Here is a 14,681-nt window from a genome sequence, read left to right as displayed (position 1 = left end):
ATGTCCTTCCTTCTGCTACTTTTAGGTTCACTTTTTTCCCCCTAGTTCCTCAAGATGAGAAGCTATGTTATTGATTACAGATCTTTCTTCTTTTGTCATATTTATATTTCACATCTCAAAGAGTTTATAGCCACAAATTTCCCTTTCAGCACTGCATCCACTGCAACCTATAATTTTGCTATAGTGTGCTTTCGTATTCATTCATCTCTAAGTATTTCCTAGTTTCCCCTGTGATTGCTTTTAATCAATTGTTTGTTTACAAGTGTCATTTAATTTTCACAAATTTTAAATATTCAAGTTTTCTGTTACTGATTTCTAGCTTCATTCCACTGTATTGTGGTTGGAGAAGATATTCTGTATGGTTTTAATAACTAAATTATTTGAAAGTTGCTTTTGTGACCAAATATGCTCTATCTTGGAGAATGACCCATGTGCACTTAAGACTATGTACTCTGCTCTTGTTGTGTGAAGTATTCTATGTCTTTTAGATCTAGTTTGTTTACAGTGCTGTTCAAGTCCTCTATTTCCATTCTTTCTCCTGTCTACATGTTCTATTCATTATTCAAGGTAGTAAAGTCTTCAACTATCACTGTAGAACTCTTTCTTCCTAAAGCTTGTTTCATATGGCCCTGTAATTAGGTGTCAATATGTTTGTAATTATTTTATCTTCTTGTTGAATTGAGTCTTTTATCAATATACAATGATCTTCGTCTTTTACAAAACTTTGTGACCTAAAGTTTATTTGGTCTGCTAGTCGCATAGCCACCACAGCTCTCATTTGGTCACTATTTGCATGGAATATTTTTTCTGTCCTTTCAATTTCAACCTACCTGTCTCAATGAATGTAAACTAATTTGTTTTATATACCAAATTATTGGATCACACTTCTTTCCCCCACAAAAGGCATATAGAGGTCAATCCTTAGCCCTCTGGGTGTGAATCCATTTGTAAAAAGGACCTTTAAAGAGGTTTATTAGTTAAGGTGTGCCCAAACTGAATGAAAGTGAGTCTTAATCCAATATGGCTTAATTCCTTATCCACAAAGGAAATTGGACACACACACACATGCACACAAGACAAAGGAAGCAGCCATAAGCTGGAAGTCAACTGAAGTCAACCTGGAAGAGAAAGGAAGACATCACCAAAAGTCAAGGACCGAGGATTACTGGCAGCCAGCCCAGAATGCCAGAGTCTTCAAGGAGAAAGCATCACCTTGCTGACATCTCAGTGTGGGACTTCTCCTGGCCTCAAAAACCATAAGTCAATAAATTCCCATTGTTTAAGACATCCAATTGTACAGTTGTTTTTTTTTAGCACCTGGTAAACTAATACAGTGTTATCTGAGTTAGCAATCTGTCTTTTATTTGGAGAGTTTAATATATTTACATTATTTAAGGTAATTACCGATAATGCAACACTTCCATCATTTTGCTAATTGTTTATGTCTTACACCTTTTTGTCCCTCCTTTCCTCCAGTAGTATCTTTGTTTAGATGGTCTTTTGTAGTGAATCATTTGAATCATTTTTCTTTTGTGCAAATTTTTCAAGACAGTTTCTTTGTGGTTACCATGGGCATTACATTTAACATCCTAAATCAGTTACAATTTCATTTGTACTGATATTAACTTTAGTAGCCTACACATGCTCTTCTTCTATATCTCTCCATCCTTATGTTGTTCTTTTTACAAATTTCATTTTCATATGTTGTTTGCCCAATAATATAGGTTTATGAATTTTTATGCATTTGTATTGTACATTATATTAGAAGTAAAAAGCAGTGTTACAGGAAGCAGCTGTGGCTTAATCAATTGGGCCCCCATCTACCATACAGCTCTGGCTTCGCGTCCCAGGGCCTCCTTGTGAAGGCAAGCTGGCCCGTGCCCGCAGACAGCTGACAGCCTGCACCTGCAGAGAGCTGACAACCCATGCCTGTGAAGAGCTGGTGCAGCAAGATGACACAACAAAGGGAAACAAGCAGACACAGAAGGATGCACAGTGAATGGACATAGAGAGCAGACAGCAAGCAATTCGTGGCAGGGGGCCGGGATAAAAAAGTTAAAAAAAAAAGAAAAGCAGTGCTACAATGTAATCACACTGGCATTCACATTTACTCAATTAACTACATCAGAGGTCTTTATTTCATCATACAGCTTCAAGTTACTAGTTAGTGTCCTTTCCTTTCACCCTGTAGGTCAGGTCTAGCAATAAAGAACTCCCTCACTGTTTAATTTTTTCCTCTATTTGAAGGACCATTTTGCCAGATACAGAATTCTTTTTTTGTTGTTGTTTTAAAGATTTATCCCCACCCCTCACTGCACTCACTATCTGCTCCTCTGTGTCCATTTGTTGTATGCGTGTTTTCTTTTTTTTAGGAGATATAGGGAACCAAACTCAGGACCTCTCATGTGGGAAGGATATGCCTAATCACTTGAGCCACCTCCAGTCCCTGCTTGTTGTGTGTCTTCATTGTGCCACCTCGCTGCATCATCTTGTTGCATCAGCTCGCCATGCCAGTTCTTCTTCTTTAGGAGGCATGGGAACTGAACCTGGGACCTCCCATGTGGCAGGTAGGTGCCCAACTGCTTGAGTCATATCCACTTCCCCAGATACAGAATTCTTGATTGGCAGTTTTTTCTTTCAGCACTTTATCAAATTGCATCTCTCTTGCTGTTTTAAGATTCTCTTGCCTTTGGGTTTTGACAATTTAACTAGAATGTATCTCAGCGTGGATTCTTTTTGAGTTTATTCTTATTGGAGTTTGTTGAGCATGTTGGATGTGTATATTCATGCCTTTCAAAAGATTTGCAAAGTTTTCAGGTGTCATTTCTTCCAACAGATTTTCTGTCCTTATCTCTCCTTTGAAACTCCTACAATGTGAATGTTGGTACACTGATAAGAGTTCCCAGTTTCCCAAGACTTTGTCCATTTTATTCATTTTTTTTCTTTCAGCTCCTCAGACTAGATAATTTCAATTGTCTTATCTTCAAGTTTGTTCATCCTTTCTTCTGTCTGCTCAAATCTGCTACTGAGCCCTTAGCTACTGAGTTTTACATTTCAGTTATACTTTTCAGCGTCAAAATTTCTACATGGTCACTTTTCATAATTCTTTTTTTTTGGAGTTATTTTGTTCATATACAATTTTCATGATTTCCTTTAGTTCACTGGCAAAATTAAGTAAGTTAATCGTGATGTCTGGTTAGTTAATTACAGTGATGGACTTCCTCCAGGGTAGTTTCTGTTGAAATTTTTTTTCCCTGTGAGTGAATGATACTTTTCTGTCTCTTCATATGTTTTATAATTTTTTGTTGAAAACTAGATATTCTGAGTATTAGAGTGTGGTCTCTCTGGAAATCTTATTCTTCCACTCCTCAGTCCTCAAGAATTTCTGAATTTTATATGGTGAGGGCTGGAGCTGTTTTACTTTCCTAAACTATTTCTCCAGAATATAAATTCCTATCATACCCTTAGTATGATAAAGAACATCCTTCAAAACCTGATTCTTCCTAGCTCTTCAGGCTCTACTTCTGCCACTCACTCCCCACTGTCCATTTATTTTAAAGTAACTTTCTGATTCCCTGAGTACTGATTCACACTATCATGTGTTTGCCCACATATAGGTATCATCTTCATCTCATCCCCACTGCAACTGGCAAACTTCTAATTGTCTTCTAACTCTTCAGACAGAGCACAAACCACTCTCTCATGCTACTTCAGTATTTTTGAAATATTTTCACAGCTGAAAATGCATTTGATTACTCTTAAATTTGAGGGGAAGAGTATTTCATTCAACACTGTATTCTTAGCTCTCCAACAATATCCAGCACAGTGTAGTTGGCTAACACATGACTGATGAATATAAACTGATCTACAACTGAGATGAGGCTGTAATCACAAGTAGAATCATCAGTTCAGTTTGAAAATAAAACTGAAATATTTACTCAGTGCCAACATCAGCTGAAGACTGAAAAAATGAATTTGGTAATACCTGAAATATCCTTGGAATTCCTCCAGTATTGTAGTGAACCACTAAGCTGACTTTATTTTCTTTTTCCACAATTTCAAAGGATCCTTCTTTCCACTTTGTAATCCCAGTCTGCATACTTCGAATTCTGATAGGACCATGTATCTTCAGAGGAGACATATTTTCTTTAAAAATAAATTGCTTCTAGCCAACTTAAAGAGAAAAATATACCTTCACCTGACAGGTTCTAAGGGAGGAAAGTAAAATAAAATATTAAGTTACAATTTATTAGTGATTAAAATAAGAGTTTAAAAGAGAATCCTTAATCATCCTATATTCCTTTCACCATTTCAATAAATGACTTTTATGAAACATACTCAAAGGCCTGATAAGTTGGATAGCGCAGGTAAGAAAGACAGCGCAGGTAAGAAAGAAAGCAATCACCGACTTTCAGTGACTGAATGTAACCACCTTTTATTTCTTCTGTGTATGTTCCCTTCATGTATCCAGTACCTGAGTGTATTAGTGCCTAAATTCTGCATTTTGTTACATAACCATATCACTGTCTTAAAAACATACCAATTAGGAATACTAAAAATGCCATTCCCAATGTGATCGTTCAATACAATGGACCAACCTTTATTTTCACCTTGAGTGCCAATTCTTTTCTTCCTTCATGAACACTAATGGGTCTTGAATTTCATTCATTTTCAGTCATATGACCCCATTTTTTAGAACAGAGTTCCTCTTAAAATATCAAAATATATCACCCAACAATTTCTTCTAACAGTCTGCAGTCTAAGCATATCCACATATTTAAAAGACATTAAATGATACAATTTTTAAAAGAATAATCAAATGAGTTAATTATTTGAGAAAATCACTTAATCTCTAGGAAAAACAAAGAATGAACAAAACCTCTCTTCCTAAGAACCATCCTCCATTTATGTTTAATATTATCATTCTTGGAAAGAATCTTTCTCAATTTTATCTTTGATAAATACTCGGGTTTCCTGAATAAATTACTAACACTTAAAAATGACATACAACAATGATGGGATGTTTAAGATTTTTTTCAGACTAGCTTAACAAATGTCATTAATTACTGTTATAACCATCAAAGAGAATGTTATACATGTGTGAATAATATATGTACATACATACACACATGTATCTATACACATAACACATAATATATGTAATCATCTAAAATGGCTAAAACAAATTTCACTTATATTATTTTTCACATCTCTAAAAACTCTACCTCTAAAATTGATTCTCGTTTATAATTCAACAAGCCAAAAATTATAATTTGCCTCTGCCTGAATGGCTCAATTAGAAAAGCTGGAGTTAGCGTACAAAAGAAAAAGATCCTATAAGTCAGGAGCCAGCTCTGTCACTTACTGATTTGTAATTTACCTTCTCTAACCCTTAATTTTCTAAACTGTGTAATAAAATTAGCACATACTAGTCCTGCAGAATTAAATGAGAACACAAACTCAATAAACAACTATTAATATTAATGGAATTAGTACCTATTTTCTAAATTTATTCCTTGTCTAAAACACCTAATTTTCCAAGAAAATGAAGACATCCAAAATTTTTATGTAAAGCTATCCATTTTTAATAGTGAGCAATGAATTCAAATTTATTTTTAAAAGCTACAAATCAAAGAAAACCCATCTGCAGGATACAGCCTGGGAGGCCTCTAGTTCCTGTACATCAAATAACTGGGAATAAAGGAAGAGTTGTGAAAATACTTAAAGTAGTTAAAAAGTGTTAAATACTCTATTACTGTTCATTTATGTCATCAAACTCTTTGGAGTAGCTACTGTGGCCAGATTTAGTTAACAGTGTAATTGCCCGAGTATATGAATCCATCAAAGTAACAGAACTCATTACTGCTGATAGACTTGTCTGTTAACATTACATTTTCCTCAAACTAGTAACTCTACAGAAATTTGGGCCAGCAATGTTGGTTTGAAATACTTTTTTTGCAATTAGTATTTTTGCTTCACTGCCTGTCCTTGAAGATTTTTTCCATTCTACCTAACAGAACTGCAAAAAATAACTGTCCCATCTCCTAACCCAGTTGCTCATGCCAGAAACATGTCATGCCATGGCCTTCTCTTTTGATAATTATTGGTATCAGACTGGAGGTCTTTATAATACACATAAATATTATATTATAATTATATAATATTTAATAATATTATAATAATATATTTATATTTATAAATTTATATTTATAAATATTATAAATAATATATTTATAATAATATTATAATAATATTCTAATATATTATAATATAATATATAAAATATTATAATACACATATATACAGATCAAATCACATCACTCACCAGCTCTTCAATGCCCTCAGAATAAAATCCAAAACTCCTTTAACATGACATAAAGGCCCTTAATCATTCAGGCACTTCTTACCTCTTTATCCCCCAAAAGCTCCCCAAATCCAGTTATTGTGAACTACTTATAATTTCCTCCTCCAAAGCCAAGTGTTCTCATGTCATTATATCTTTGCACATGTTGTGGCCTATTTCTGAAGGATTTTTATGCACTTTTTCCATTCATTCCCTTCAAACTCCTTAATTTCTTCTCCTGGCTATAAAATCAAGGCTCAGTTTAGATGCTACCTTCTTTAGTAACATCCTTCCCTGTGTTTCTTTCCCCACTTTTTTTTCTCTACCCCTTTATCCACACTGTGACTGCTTAAAGGCTTCTTCATTCTCCCATTTTTCTCTCTGTTTACCTCTAGTCGAGCATTTATTACACATTACTATAAATTGTCTATTTACCTCTTTGTCTCTATCTAGACTTTGCTATTTGAAGACAGGGAATATGTTCTTTCATCTCTGCATCCCCACTAGGACAATGTCTGACACACAAGAAACAGAAACCCACTGTTTAAGTAATAAAGTGTTTAAGAATAAAGAACAAGTTAGCACTATCAAATTTCTTCAATTTGCTATTAAAATATACAACAGATATTGGAATAATAAATTCCATTTATATGACCAATATAGGGTTAAACTAAGCTCTTTACAAGAGTATCATTTTACATTCTATTACATATAATTCATCCTTCTGAAGACTACAGCTAAGCTTTTTTTCTTCTCCACTAAATGTAAAGCTATCCTCATACCTTAAGAATTCAATGGAAGAAAAATCATTTATGAATAACAATTAATGTTCTTACAGAATGGATTAAAACAAAAATATTAGTAAACTTGCCCCAAACTAGAATTCACACTGTTCACTGGTCAAATAGAAACTCTATAAAGATTTGCATCACTTGTCAAATTTCCTCATCTTTCTTTATGTCATTATGGGTCAGGGTGTCAAAATAAAAGGGAATCCTTATTCTCTTGGAATTTTCCTTACAGAACCAAAAGTAGGTAAAAGCCCTTGACCTTGACTCCCTCCAATGAAAATATATATATTTAAAATGACAATACTTAATAAAACTTGTAGATGAAAAATTTTAAGTTCATTAAAGAATTTGAGAAATAAAAAATTTCATTGGTTACTTCTGTTTCTCTCTCTATAATTCTCCATGTGTCTCAAACATTTGGCGCAGTGTTTTAGTTAACTGAATAATATTTTACTTCAAATACTTCTACAAGCAATCTTTCTTTTAAAGAGAAAAAAAAAAAAAAAAACCTAAAAAATGCAGGACATAAAACTGGCCAAACCAATAAAACTTTCTTAATGCTTCAATTTACCCCATTACCGTCTTATACACTAAATTAATTATATTTACTTTTGCAAATTCATCATATTATCAGGGTTTGCCCCACTTGGCTAAGACAGAAAAATACTAAGTTTCTTTTTCAGTAACAGTTAAACTTTCTATGAACCTCGGACAAAGACAAGTTTTCTTTGATCTCTGTAATGCTAATTTCTTTTATCAAAGTAATATTAGGAATGCAAAGGATAAGAATGAATTATTCCTTAAGTATGGACAAAGATTCTACCTTTCCTAAATCTCTTCACAATTATTAAAATTATTGCTGGACTTTGAGCATTACATGGAAGCTCAATCAATATTAGCAAAAAAGTTCCTATTCTCTGTACACTTACATGAATGCTCACATTTTAGGTACTGCTTTAAAAAACAGAATCCAGAGGGCATTTTGTGGTAAAGAAATCAAGCTAAAGCATAAAACTTTATCTACAAAGCAGAACATAAAATGCTGTCAGTTCTTCGTAATTTGCATACTCATATTTGGAAACAGATACCCAAAAGAAAAATATTACTTACTTTTCAGTGACTTTTACTGAAAAACCTACGTAATAACAATTCACCTTTATTCTGATCCTTGTGCCAAAGGCAAAGCACTCTTCTTGGGGAACTATTCATATTCTGTAGTTATGCCAGTTCTCCGGAAGCCATCAACTCAGCTAAAGAAAATATAAGTATGCCTTTTTTAAAAGAATCCAATATACAAAATTAAAGCTTCACAACAACCAAAAAAAAGCTGTCATTTGTATATCAACCCTTTGAGTATTTAAATAACACAAACTGCCTTACTGAAAACATTTAAAAAGATGCTCAACACACACACACACACATGATCGAGGTAACTTTAAGAACTTATCTGCAATGCCAAATGAGAGACTCACCTTGATCAACTTGTGTCTTACTTTACTTATTCCGCTACATTTTGAAACTAAGAAATCAGTGAAAAAGAGTATATTCTTTGTTGACTTTATAGGAATTGTTACATAATGATGGATTAAGTCATAAAATACCACTTTGATGTTTTTGTCCTTGTTGCTGAAGTACCAGGGCTGAGGAAGGAACCCGGGGACCAGTCACTGCTCAACCACTGAGCCACACCGGCTCCCCCAAGTTGGTCTTTTCATTTGTTTTGCTTGTTGTTTGTGGCATTTTGTTTTGTTTCGTTTTGTAAGAAGGTACCACCAGGAACCAAACCCAGGACCTCTCATGTGGGAAGCAGGAACTCAACTGCTTGAGCCACATTTGTTTCCCACTTCTATGTTTTTATACAAATTTCAAAAGATGGTAAACTTGGAACTCATACTTTTCTTTCAAAATACTGTGCGTTTGTTTCTCAAAATTAGGCCCATCTAAACACATTTGTTCATTTAGTAAAAAAAATCACTGAGGTAATCCAATTTGAAGGCACTGTAGTAGGGATGCAAATGTGAAGATGAAAGTCTACGCCCCTATTCAGAGGTTCTCAGGCTTCCCTGCTTTTGTCCTTCTATAATCACTCAGCAAGAAATCTTAGCATCAGATTCAACCTCATCCTCATCTATCCAAAACCAAGAATCCAGATTTTTATAGCTACTACAACTCAGAAACTCATCACTGTCATCACCCTACCCAATATTTAATATGCAACATTTACTAAGCACATTGCATTACCTCATTTAATTTTCACTGTAATCCTAAACTATAAGGATTATTGTTTCCTCTATTATATAGACAAAGAAACTAAGGTTTAGAGTCAGTAAGATAAAACTAGGTCTAATACCCAAACACACACTTTTAATCACTACCATATTCCATTCTTATCAGTGAACTGCAGCAACTGCTTTCCAGTCTCTCTTCTGTCAGGATTTTACCACCCAATGAATCATTACACTACTATATCCTTTCTAAAGAACAACTCTTGATATCTTAGCAACTAAATTATGGACTTAGCTTTCTCCCTGAGTGGGGAAAAAAAAAAAAAGTGCTATCTTCTCTTGTACTCCAACAAAATACCATGCACTTGGTAGTTGCTAAATACTTACTATCAACGTTAATTTCTTTTTTGAGGTACCAGGCTCAGGGATTAATCCAGAACCTTGTACGTGGGAAACTGGCACTCAACCACTAAGCCAAATAGGCTCCCCTATGTTGGTTTTTCATTTGTTTTTCTTGTTGTTGCTGTTGTTTTCAGGAGGCACTGGAAACCAAACCCGGACCCTCCCATGTGGGAAGCAGGCACTCAAAAGCTTGAGCCACATCAGCTCCCCACACACATTCATTCCTCCAGCCCCATGGCTCCCTCATTTGTCTGTCCATTGTTTTATGCTTGTTGTCTGCTTGTGTGTCCACTCGGTGTCTGCTCATCATCTTTAGGAGGAACCAGGAACTGAAGCCCGGATCCTCCATGCAGGAGGTGGGCACCCAACTGCTTGAGCCACATTGCTCCCCCCCCAAACATTTTTAATAGCTCATCGCTACCTACAGAATATATCTAAATGCCTATCTGTATTTGTCATTCATACACTTCTATTTCTAAACATAAATCCTGCTCTACACAAATACAAATTACTAAATTTCAGTATTCACTACCACCAACTGACTAAAATATGGAATTCTGCTTTATCTATTTATGGAAACCTCATCTTCGTAGTTTACCCTATTGTTAAAATACATAAACCACTGAGGTTCTGATTTCTGAGGGCTTTTTCTGTAAAAAGATTCATACAAAAAATGTACAGAGATAAAAATTAGTGGTCTGGCTGAAAGTAAAGAGGGAATTTGGGCTAGATAAAATTTATGAACAATTAAGAGGTTAAATTCTGAATGATTTTATGATATAAGAATAAGTAAAGTGATCCACAGCTGGACAACCTTATGTTTGTTCTTATATGTGTCTTCTCATCTGTTGTGCAAAATGAAAAGGTACTTGTCTTGAGATGACAAGAATATCAGTCAACCAAAACACATGATGGTTCTCACAACAAGTACCAAAGTATTATTTTTGACAAATTTTTGAGAAATAGAAATAAAAATTAGTAGCTTAAATTCTAGTAAGAGACAGACTTTAAATAATCATACAAGTAAATATATAATTACAAGTTCTGATTGATGATATGAAGTCAAAGTACAGGACATGATGAGAAATTATAACAGGGTATCTGATTTAAGATTTGGGGGCAGAGGGTAGGGAATATCAAGAGAGGGATTCTCTGATAAAGTACCAGTTAAGTCAAAAACCAAAAAATGATTTGGAATGATGGTGGTGTTAGAACAATCCAGGCAAAAAGAATAATATGTGCAAAGGCTCTGACTTGGGAAAGAACTTGGCATGACTAAAAAGCAGCAGCATGGCTGGAGGAAAAGGAGAATGGTGCAAGATGATGCTAGTGAAGCAGGCAAGAGCCAGATTATGCAAAGTCATAGAATTAAGAATTTTATCCTAAATGTAATAAACACTTAGTGATGGGAAAACCACAAGGTTTAGAAAAAACATTACTGCTGAATGGAGAAATGATATGGTTTGTTTGGGTTTGGGGAAGAGTGGAAAGGAGCAAGAATGGAAGAAAATAGGGCAACCAGAAAGTATTGACGTTATTGTACAGTTAGAACAACAATTAGCATTTACTGGCCATTTACTGTGTGCCAAGTGCCTACCATGCTTATCTCATTTAATCTTCACAACAATCCAATAAAGTGCTCTTATTATTCTAATTTACAAATGAGAATACTGGCAACACAGCGATTAAGCCCAGGTGAAAGATGACTGTGGCATGAACCAGAAAAGTGATAGTGAAAGACGTGTGTGTATACATATATATAAAAGGACAGAACTTGAAAAGGGTATAGATAAATGGGATGAGAGGGAAGTTATGAATGACTAAAGTTTCTGGACCATGTTACTGGATAAATGGATATGACATGTAATGACAGGGACAATGGAAGAGAAAGGATTTGGGTGCAAAGAGAAAGATTAAAATTTCGGTCTTAGACAAGTTATATTTGCTATTCCTAAGGGAAAAACTCAAGTTGAGATGTCAAGAACAACGTTGGCTATTTAGATCTGGAGCCTGCAATTGTGTGCACACACAAAAGGAATGGGCTGGAAGTAAAATTTCTTAAGTCATCAATATACAGATAGAATTTAAAGTGTAGAGAGAAAGATAAATATAAAAGGAGACAAAGACCTAGGACTCAACCCAAATATTCCATTTTACTCCATCAAACATCTCTCGCTAAAATCACAGATTACTTCCAAGTCACCGGGATTTTTCAGTCCCCACTTGATTTTATTTTTCAGCAGAATTCAATACTATTGACTTCTTTCATTTCTTCTGCAATACTCACCCTCTTCTTATCCAGTTATTAAACATTAATAATTCCTCAGTGCTACATTTAAATCCCTTTATTTTCTATATTCTCTTTGGGCAATTGCATTCACATTAATATCTTCAACTACTACCAATATGGCAAATGACGTACATATGTGCATACGTATCATATAAAAAAATATACCATTACTGGAGATCTATCTATACATATACATATATCCAGTGTAGAACTTTGCTCCGAGCTCCAACACTGTATATCCAACTGCCTTCCTGGTATCTTTTGTATTCCAGTTAGAAGCTTGTCAGACGTACACAGAGGTGAAATTGTGAGATTACCACAAAACCACTACAGGCCAACTCTCCAGAACACAGGACTTTGTCGAAAACTACCATTTCCTTCCGTGGATCATGATCTAAAATACGGAACCCTGATAACCTGATCTGATGGCTTAGAGATGGGGTGCAACCAAAGGCACGACAAAAAAATTAATTCCTTTTGGTAAGTGATGGTTAGGAGGGGGAAGAATGGTCCAGACACTAAATGAGTTTCAAGTCCAAGACCAATGGAATGAGCGGCAAACGTTAGTCACCTGAAAACGTAGCAGGCTTCGTTAAGGGGCAAGTGGCGGATGACGACAGCCCCAGTGGAAGGGGTCTAGTTTCGGGTTGTGGAGGAGCGAGGGACCGTGAAGACCAGGTTATAGGAAAGAGAAAGCCTGGGGGGAAGACCCAAGTAGGGAGCCTGTGACACCCAGGTGGTGTCGAAGGGTTGAGAACTGACTGAGAAGAAACGGGGCGAACTCCGAAAGAGTGAACACCGAGTGGGCGGACCGCGCAAGGGGGTGGGGTGAGGAAACGGCTTAGTTAAGAAGCTCGCCAGGCTCGCCTTACCTGTGCCTTCGGGTCCGGAGCCCCAGGGGAGGACCGCCGGAAGCACAGTGTCCACCCGGAGGCAGGGAGGAAGGAAAGAAGGGACACGGAGCACAGAGAAGCTGGGTCGCTCGCTCCCCCCTAATCAGGGAGAGCAGCTGATGGCGGGAACTGTGACCATACGCAAACACGCACGCACGCACGCACACTCGACGCGACGAGGATCGGCGCGTGCGCCCAAGCCTGCAAACCCCGCCCCTCTCGCCTACCCTCGCTCCTCCCCAGCACCAAGTGAAGCCGATCCCAGGCAGCCCCGCCCCTGCCGTGAATGTAGTACGCATGCGCACTTTCCATTTCACCAACTTTTCAACCTCCCACCCTTTTCCTCCTACTCAACCCTAGTTGGGCATGCGCACTAATTGTCATCTCGGGACTGCACGGCTTTTCCCGCCCTTCACAGGCCACCGGAGTAAAGGCAGAGTTGGCGCTCTTTTTAAGGATACCTACTAGGACCCGGAGGATGCAGGAACCAGCAAAACGCTGATGCCCTAGATGTCTTGAATCTTAAAGGGCAAAGGGCTTACTCTAGGATTCACTCCTCCCAAGGATTGGAAGGGGGAAGATTGTGTGTGTGTGGGCGGGGTCAGAGGTGAGAGGTCAGAGGACTGAGAAGGGGGCGGAGCGAGCCGGAGGCGGATGGCGGCTGCGGCGGTTCATCATCTTCCGCGGCAGAGACGCTGAAGCGAGGACCGGGGTCAGTGGCGTCCGGTAGTGGAAGGAGAGCGGTGGTCGTTCCGAACATGCACAGCCTGGCGACGGCTGCGGTGAGTGGCTGGGCCACCCGGCCTGGTCCCAGAACCCCTCTTTTGCCCTGCGTTTCGGCCTCCTTCCTAGCTTCCTGTGCGAACCCTGAATCCAGCTCCTTCCGCCGGCCACCTGCGAGGCTCCGGCTACCTTCTCACCGCGCCTTGGCTGTGGTAGGGCCGGCTTCAGGCTTCCCCGCCGGCCGGCTCTCATGGCCTCTCGCGCGGTACATCGCGTTCTTTTCCGGCTCCTGGGCCTGGTCCCGAGCCCGGAGCGCCTCCCTCGGCGGCCCGAGCCAGCCATTCATTGATTATTTGCGCCGACCAACAGTTTCGAGGCGCCAGTTTTGTGCAGGCCGCCGGCGGGGATGAGGGCGATGCCTTGGTAAATCTGAAGCGGTCCGTGATCTCCGAAAGCACTGCCTAGGAACATCGCAGCGAAAAGGAAATGGTTTCTAGGTCAGACCACTTGTTTTGCAAATGGGAAATCTCAGCCACGGAGAAGTGAATTAATTATTGCACCGGATTTTTAGTTCACCAGTGTGGTAAATATGGATCGTGTCATTCACCTGTCTGAAGTACTCGTATGGCTTCCCGTTACACTTAGGTGAAATCCAGTCTCCTTATCATGTCCTACAAATCCCTGTATGCTGTGGTCCTTAACCACGTTTACAACTTCGTCTTATGTTGCTTTCTGCATAAGTTTCACCTACACTGGCCACCTTTCTATCCTTTTTACATGCCCTTTTACGTTCCAAGATGCCCTTTCTGATATCTGTCCCTGGAATGGTCATCTCTCTCTCTTTTCCTAAGGTATAGTGTGTGGGTGTAGCTGGCTCCTCATCTCACCTAAATCTGCTTCAGAGTGGCCTTCCCTAACCGCTCTAGTCTATAACCTGGGACTTTTTTCTATTAGAATACCCTTCTTAACACTGAACCCAATGTGTAATATATTGTATTCTTTTACTTGTTTGTT

General features: G+C 37.9%; 2 protein-coding genes across 4 annotated transcripts in view; one reads left to right on the top strand and one right to left on the bottom strand.

Annotated features, from left to right (window-relative positions):
- The window catches only part of USP37 (ubiquitin specific peptidase 37), a 127,282-nt gene extending 114,164 nt beyond the window's left edge, over positions 1-13,118 (bottom strand). The window contains exons 1-3 of one of the 3 annotated variants that reach the window (XM_023592035.2): positions 12,924-13,118; positions 8,245-8,384; positions 3,986-4,208 (exon numbers count right to left, since the gene is read on the bottom strand). In XM_023592035.2, the coding sequence (XP_023447803.1) occupies positions 3,986-4,141 (156 nt within the window). In that variant the 5' untranslated portion in view covers positions 4,142-4,208; positions 8,245-8,384; positions 12,924-13,118. Of the gene's footprint in view, positions 1-3,985; positions 4,209-4,598; positions 4,760-8,244; positions 8,385-12,923 lie in introns of those variants that run through there. The other 2 variants (XM_071216127.1, XM_004469573.4) reach the window with 2 other exon arrangements.
- A 182-nt stretch (positions 13,119-13,300) lies between these two features.
- CNOT9 (CCR4-NOT transcription complex subunit 9) overlaps positions 13,301-14,681 on the top strand; it is a 36,219-nt gene continuing 34,838 nt past the window's right edge. The window contains exon 1 of the mRNA XM_004469572.3: positions 13,301-13,726. Coding sequence (XP_004469629.3) covers positions 13,703-13,726 — 24 coding nt within the window. The 5' untranslated portion in view covers positions 13,301-13,702. The remainder of the gene's footprint in view (positions 13,727-14,681) is intronic.

The sequence above is a fragment of the Dasypus novemcinctus genome, chromosome 7 (genome assembly GCF_030445035.2).
Source record: "Dasypus novemcinctus isolate mDasNov1 chromosome 7, mDasNov1.1.hap2, whole genome shotgun sequence".
In the NCBI taxonomy this organism is placed as follows: Eukaryota; Metazoa; Chordata; class Mammalia; order Cingulata; family Dasypodidae; genus Dasypus; species Dasypus novemcinctus.
This window is presented reverse-complemented; position numbering and strand designations above follow the sequence as displayed.